At 42.9% G+C, this 8,040-nt stretch overlaps 1 protein-coding gene across 1 annotated transcript; it reads left to right on the plus strand.

The window, feature by feature from the left end:
• Nucleotides 1–264: 264 nt before the first annotated feature.
• Nucleotides 265–7,126, plus strand: LOC104967097 (phosphatidylinositol 4,5-bisphosphate 3-kinase catalytic subunit gamma isoform-like; the record flags this gene model as incomplete). Its single annotated transcript, XM_010796502.1, has 3 exons — nucleotides 265–889; nucleotides 4,734–5,947; nucleotides 6,508–7,126. Coding segments are annotated over exons 1-3 (2,058 nt in total), but the record flags the coding sequence as incomplete, so codon positions are not given.
• Nucleotides 7,127–8,040: the final 914 nt, after the last annotated feature.

An 8,040-nucleotide genomic window follows, 5' to 3' on the forward strand; every position in this document is an offset into this window, starting at 1 on the left:
CTAGTTTTAGCTCTCAACAATTTTTAAAAGTTTATCTTACCTTTTTTCACCTAGTTAACATTTTTATTTATTATTCATGCATATTTTACTAATCACTCCCCATAATCCATTCTGCAGTTCCTTTGCGGAACATCAAGCCTAACAACACAAACCGGTTTGAGGCATTCCTGTAATCCATTAGCACTGCTCCCTCTGCACATGTTTGATCATGAGCTCTTTCCTCTTTGTTAATGTTGTCATATTTTTGAGCACATAGCATGATGATCACTGGTAAAGCAAACACACTCCTATTGTGTATTGCTTTTATTTTAAAGCAGAACATTGAGAAAGTACTTTTACCCATGTCTGTTAAGTGTGAAAATGCCAGGGAAAAAGATTAGGATCTGTTATTTTAGCAAACAAGGAAGTTAACCCCTTTATAAGGTCAGTAAATTCTTCGTCGTATTTATATCTACGCTAGTGTTTGCGAACTGTGGTATGAAAGAATGAGGAAGTCCCAGAGCAATCATAAAAAGGGAAGCAGCTGTCAAACAGGTACAGACTCAAAGTTCAGGGGAACTGCACCTGTATTCTAGATTAATTTTAAATTTTGTCAACGATTTTCCCTGATCTGACTATCAGTTAGAATCAGTTTTTTGAAAAGGAATCGGATTTTCACGTATCAATGGATCCTGCTTTGCTACTGAGTCAGGAGGACAGTGCTTTGAACTGTCTGTCTGGGATGTCGACTCGAAGCTGCTCAGAGAACACCCTGAAGTTTATCTGTGAGTTTCAGCGCGAGCCTGGTCCACCGCAGGCGCCCGGAGATGGGGATTACAATAAATCTGTGTCGGTCCTTCTACCTGCGCAGTGCAGTGTCTACCAGCTACGGCTACGCATCTGTTTGCAGGTAGGCTACCCCTTTTGTTAAAGATGGGTTTTATTTCTCGAGGTTTATTCAAGCTGTGTCAATATATACAAATGTTTAGCTGGCCATTGCAACCGGGAACAGCTTAGAACACTTTTATAGATAAATACAATGCTCAGCTTACTAAGGAAGAGGTATTCCGTTTTTTTTAAGGTTGTGGTGGTGGTTGGTTCTTTGGAATAGAAGAAAACGGGTCAGGAAAAGGTCTAGCAGTGCTAGTAATGTTATGTTGTGTTATGTTTGTCGGTCACTGCTTTCTTCAAGAAGTAGTGGAAGTATTTAGATCCTTTACTTCAGTAAAAAATCTATAATTACACTGTTAAACGGTAAAATGCATGGACTCAAAGCCCTTCTTAAGAAAAGGAAAGTGTTATCAGAAATTGCACTTGTAAACTCACTGGGCGAACTGAAGTAAATTTTTCCTGTGAGTGTTTTGGTGTTGGTATTATTACTGCTGCATTCATGTGTATATTGCATTTTGTTGCTGTTGTTTTAGGATTATATTAGGTTTGTAGCTTAAAGGTCACCTATTATGCAAAATGCCCTTATTGATGTCTTTTATACATAAATAAGTGTCCCCGGTGTGTAAGGGAACTCACAAAGTGTCTCTCTTTTCATCCTTAGTCACATCTCTAAAAACGGGGGTACAACGGAGCTGATTTAGATTTGCTGCGGTCATGACGACATTACTAAAATATGGGCTGGCTTTACATTAAACTCCTGGCAATGTTCCGCCCACCAAATCGTCCCCCATCTGAAACGTCACTGTATCAGAATCAATGCGCGATGTGTTTTGGAAGTGATATGGTCTGTGTTTATATTAGCAAGCATCGCTAACACAGTCATGTGACCTAGAGGTATTTAAGCAATATGCTAATTTCCCCATACAAATATTAATATAAAATATGTAAAGTATTAAAATGCAACAAAAATATGTGTGTCCTATGCCGCCAGTGTTCTTTGACCCAGAATTGATTTTTGAGTGATTAGGTCACATGACCTGAAAGGTATTGAAGCAATATGCTAATTTCCCCATACAAATATTAATATAAAAATATGTAAAGTAAAAATGCAATAAAAAGAGGTGTGTCCTATGCAGCCAGTGTAGTTCTTTGACCCAGCATTGATTTTTGAGTGATTAGGTCACATGACCTGAAAGGTATTGAAGCAATATGCTAATTTCCCCATACAAATATTAATATAAAATATGTAAAGTATTAAAATGCAACAAAAAGAGGTGTGTCAAAATGCAGCCAGTGTAGTTATTTGATGCATAGCTTATTTTTGAGTGATTCGGTCACATGACCTGGAAGTTATTGAAGAAATATGCTCATTTTTCCATACAAATATTAATATAAAAATATTTAGAGTATTACAATGCAATAAAAAGAGGTGTGTCCTATGCAGCCAGTGTAGTTATTTGACCCAGCACTGATTTTTGAGTGATTCGGTCACATGACCTGGAAGTTATTGAAGAAATAAGCTAATTCTTCCATCAAAATATTAATAAAACGTATTTAAAGTATTAAAATGGAATAAAAAGATGTGTTCAAAACAGGTAGCTCTAGAGTGGATTTGCTTCACATTCACACGATCGGGAAGCTGTCGATTTATTAAAAAGAACATGGTTCTTGTGTAATTTGGGGGCATAGTGGGTTGTCCCTAGGTGTTCGGATCAGGGGGTCACAGGTTCAAACCCCACTGCAGTCAGCATGTTGTTGTGTCCCTGGGCAAGACACTTCACCCCCGTCTGCGTCGCGTTACGGCCGCGTTACGGCCGCATTACAGCTGCGCCGCGGCGTTCGCAAAGATCGCGGCGACTCTAGTCAATGGGTGCTATTTCACCAGACGCGCCGTGTTACGGCTCAGAGGCGTATTTTCGTGAGGCGTTGCAGAGGAGCCGGGCAGGAAGTGGAACGGTCAGAGCATCCGGCCCATCCCCAAAATAAACTAATTTTGTAGACGCTATCCCTCCGTAGTCTTTCTTTCGGTTTACAGGCACTGTGTAAATTATAGAATGATTATGATGATGAATGCATTTTTTTACCACTAAAATACAGCAACACATCCTTGATTCATGTCGTTTATAACTGGAATATTACAATTATTATTAACTTTGTCTGCACAAAGCCTATCCAGGAAATATGCCCAAATCAACAAAAACTGCGAGCCGGCACGCAAGACGCTCCGCTTCTGAAATGCTTCTGAAACGCGCCCGGTAGGGTATGATGCCGGAGGAGGCCGGACCAAAATCGCGGCACAGCCGTGACGCTGCGCAGACGGACCCGGTGGAGTCGAGGGGTGACGCTGCTGGCTGGTCCGCGAATGTCTGTCGAATATCCAACCTAAAATAACTTCACCGCGGTAACGTTTAGCTGAGTTTCTGCTGGCAGACGTTCTTCCCTTCAGAGAGGAGAGCTCACTGCGTGATCTCTAAAGGGGCGTGGCCAGCAGCAGCTTGGTTACATTCAAAGGGCCAGACCCAGATTCAGCACTTATGTAATGGGGCTGAAATAGAGGGGTATGAGTAGGGATGGGTATCGAGAACCGGTACTAAGTCAGTACCGGTACCTGATTGGACGGTATTGGTATACCGTTAAGCCGCTGGACAAACGGTGCTGCTATCGGTATATGAATTACGCTACTTCCTTAGTTTAAACAATTCTGGTTGGTTGGGAACCACCTCCTGTGTGACGTATCCGGCTTGAGTACCACTGATTGGCCACTGTGAATGCCACTCGTCATCTCTCCTAACAGCGCTCTTATTATTGTGAGACTCCCGGGGGCAGACCATAGGGGCAGACGCAACATCTTGCTACTGTAGAAACAGCGTCTCAAGGCTTCTTAATATTTAACAACCTATTAATGATGCATACCCACTTAACGGGAAAAACTCAGCTAACAGACGATATTAACCATTTTACCTACACGGAACAGAAGTCCAACACCAAGAGTCTAAATCAACACTTAGCAAAGCAGGCTATCGGGGCTAACAGGGCTAACGGCTACTTTAGCACATAACTGGCAAAAGCAATCTTTTCTACGTCATTTTATCTGCACAAACAACATATCACATGAAAGCTGATTCCATTGGTGTAAGTCTCATCACTGTACGACCAAAACTCACTGAACTAGCAGCCAGGAAAGAGCAAGAAAACATTTTACGTAGCCATGATGATAGTTATGTCTTACCCATCTTACCTTTGCTGTTTTGTGATCAAAAGTTGTGTTTAAGGGCAGAACAAAAGTTAATCCAATGTCTCTGTGTAACTTTAAAATGATTACTGATACATCATTACAATTATTAATAATAAACGCAATAAACGGATTATAATGGTTAGCCGACCGGAGCTTCCTGTTTAGGAGGTGCACACGCAGCGTCTCGTTTTAACTGAATAATGGTCATGTTTACATGGATTTATGAACTGCCCCTAATTACCGCCCCCCTTCCAGAGACACACTGTCAAACACACTCATACCTGCTTGGTATGACATTGAAAAAGTTACATTAAATAATAAACAAAAATAAATTACGATAAAATGACTGTTGTTTAATCTACACATTTTGTAATCATGTCTATAATTTCGAGCACCAAATTATTGAAAAGTATCGATAAGAGTATCAAAAAATACTGGTATTGATAAGCAGTATCGGTATCGGTATCCATAAAATCCTAATGATACCCATCCCTAGGTATGAGGCATGGCTACAATGGGTGATCTGTGTGTAATGCAACCTAACATAGCTGCTAGTGTGGCTGTAGACTCTAATACATAATCAAGCTGCAACCATCAACATTTTCCCAAAATGTGTCTCTACCTTCAGGCACAGGAACAAAACTGCCATCCAGACCCACTTGCAGTTCTGGACCCAGAGAAATACACTCTGCTTTACACCAGGGGGGAAGACTGGTATGAGGCCTATGATGACTGCCAAGTCGTCAGGACGTTAGACATTCCATGGTCATGTGACGACACCGGGCGTCTGTTGGCGCACATAGTAGTTAAACCACTCATGGCAGTTGATTCGGAGGAGAAGATGAAACAGCAGCAGTTACTGGCTTACCTGATTGGACACAATCTAGAGAAAGAAGCGTCTGATAGACTTGGTGAACTCACATTTACTCGCAGGAAACTGGCATCTCCGAGAAGACAAGAGTTGAGGGATCGGGATGACAAGATCTATACCACAGAGCCTTGGATAACGAGCACCCCCATTCCAAATGACCTACAGGACCAGCTTAACAGAAATCTCCCTGTTAGCTTTCATTACATGAACAAGATCAGCTTCAGCACACACGTGGCTTATAGTACAACACCAAGTGTTCTACTTGACGTTTTCAGAAGGGTGATGGCAGACCAGGGAATTAAGTATGACACTTCTGATGGTCTGGTGTTGAAGGTCTCCGGGAGGGAGGAGTTTTTATCTGGAGAAAGCCCCCTGCATGATTTCCTGTGGGTTCGACAGTGCTTAAAAAACAACCAGGACCTCCACCTCTCTGTTGTCCATGTGTCGCAGCTTGTCAGTGAGACTGTCAAGTATGCGGACTGGGCTCTTGTTGATGGATCCAGTGGTCAGTTCAGCTCTCATGATGATATCCGCCTCGAAGGGAAGGATTTGGATGACATTTTCATGATTTCACTGTGGGACTGCAACAGAAGACTTCGAGTGAAATTGCTTGGCTTTGACATCCCAAAACTCCCAAGCAAATCCCCTCAGTCTGTCAATGTGAAAGCCTCCATACTTTATGGTAACAAGGTTCTCTCTTCAGTGTCCTCCACATCCAAGACCTTTGCAGATGAAGTGCTGTGGAATGAGTGGCTGGACTTTGATGTTCTGCTCAGGGATCTGCCTCGTGGTGCCAAACTGGGTTTCACTATCATTGGTAGTGGTGGTGACATCTCCCCTGTAACCAAAGACCCAAAGCCTTCAGTAAACAAAGACTCAAGGTCGCCTTTAGCTTCGGTCAAGGCAGCAGACCTGCAGAAAGGGAAGGGCAAGGTGCTCTACTTCGTCAATCTTCTTCTCATTGATCACAGGTATGGTTTTTTAATATCAATTACAACTTTGTGACGTTTTTAATCAGTGTCTTTACAGTGTTAGATGATGAAAAGCAACACATTTACATTCTCAACTCAACATATAAGGATGTGCATGTCAGGAATCACTTTTTAACGCAGTTGGTACCCTCAGCCTTATTTTTCAACAAACCTGGTAGAACTTAAGACTTCAAGAGGTAGTCAATGGTGTGAATTCAAACAAGACATTTCTTTAGGTTTAGGTTTATCATGTATGTAAATTAAGTTGAATACGTAGGTTACAAATAAATCAGCATTGACTTTTGCTTTCACACTCACATGAATAGGGTTAAAGTCCAATGTTTGTCTTTTGTCACCCAACATCTTCCTCTACTCTCATCATGATCACTACAGCAGATAGAGTCATTCATTTGACAAGGTGAACCTAGCGGGGTATGTTTAGTGTCAAATTTTGAAGCATATGATGTATGTTTAACAAGAAATGCAGCCTGGAATTGAGAAAAACTGTATGTGCTGGGTTTAGGGTTCTTTTCAAATTGTACACTTGTTGGCCCCTGCAGGTCCGTCCTGAGCCAGGGCCCCCACACCATGCACATGTGGTCCTTCCTTGACCTGGAGGAAGAGGCCATCACCTATCAAGCGGACAAGTTGTCCTCTGCTACCAACCCAGACATAGCTGACTCGATGGCTATCAGCTTCCTTTTAGACCGCTACAGTTTCCCTGTGGTTCTGCCCACCTCCAGTCTCAGCCCGACAACATCTGATGTTTCCTCTAATGAGCCCTCCAACTCACCACAATCCACCTTATCAAGCACAGGTTTGTCCTCTCAGAATGGGAAACCTCGGAAGGACTCATTGACTGACACAGTCACTCTCAGATCCCGGTCTCCAGTCACCACTACCAGCAGGGATTGCCTCAAAAGATTCCGGGAGGAGAGTGTCCGCTACGCCTCGAATCTCCCCCATTTCTTACGCAATGTTGACTGGATGAATCGCAGTGTGGTTGAAGATGTCCACTGGCTCCTGGGAAACTGGGATCCTAGTGAACTGGATTTAACAGTGGCGTTAGAGCTCTTAAGCATGGACTTTGCTGATATGACTGTCAGGAGACTAGCTGTCCAGAGATTGGAGAGCCTGTCCAATGATGATGTGCTAAAGTATTTGCTTCAGCTGGTGCAGGTATGTGTTGTTTTCTTAAAGGTCCCATGAGATGCTTCTCTGGTTATTACCCGTCCCCTTGTGTGTTATGAAGGTTTTTCTGCATGTAAACGGTCTGCAGAGTCACAAACCCTCAAAGTACACCCTATGTAGCGAGTAAAACTCTAACACAGAAAATACCTGTCTATGCTGCCCCAGGACGCCTCGTTGGAGATTTCTCATTTTCCATTGTGTATTTCCTGAGTATAGTGACGTAACAAGTATAGTGGCGTAACGGCTGAGTGTGTGTGTGTAAGTTCCTCACACACACACACTCACTCAGCCTTATCTTTTCTCAGCCGCGGCTCTGCGGATCTCCGCACACACACTCACTCAGCCTTGTCTTTTCTCAGCTGCGGCTCCGCCGATTTACACACACACACACACACACACACACACACACACACACACACACACACACACACACACACACACACACACACACACACACACACACACACACACACACACCCCGGGGGGCGCAAGAGACCAGGAGAAAAAATGGTTATTAAAACAAAACAAAAATCATATTTTGAAAGATTATTGATTCGAAAATAATATGATACAGTACAGTACTATTACGTCTGGGTCTCTGTGTTTCATTAAAGCTCGGCTCTGTGTGTGTGTGGAACGAGCCATTTTGTGTGCGTGCGCGAGCAAGAGAGAGAGAGCGCACCGGTACCGGAGATCGTTGTTGTTAGCTTCTGGTGCTAGCGAGCTCCGCTAACGGATATAAGGACTTTTTTCAACAACAAGGTGGAGGAGAGTCCTCTCCTGTCAGACTGAGAGGCTCAGTGAGCTAAAGGACTCTCTCAGTGTTATCTCAGTGGGTCTCAAACGTTTTGGTCACCATTAATGTAAACAATTATTTCCGAGGCACACGTTTATATGATCAT

This window comes from Notothenia coriiceps, unplaced genomic scaffold, assembly GCF_000735185.1.
Source record: "Notothenia coriiceps isolate Sejong01 unplaced genomic scaffold, NC01 NC01_scaffold00002328, whole genome shotgun sequence".
Taxonomy (NCBI): domain Eukaryota; kingdom Metazoa; phylum Chordata; class Actinopteri; order Perciformes; family Nototheniidae; genus Notothenia; species Notothenia coriiceps.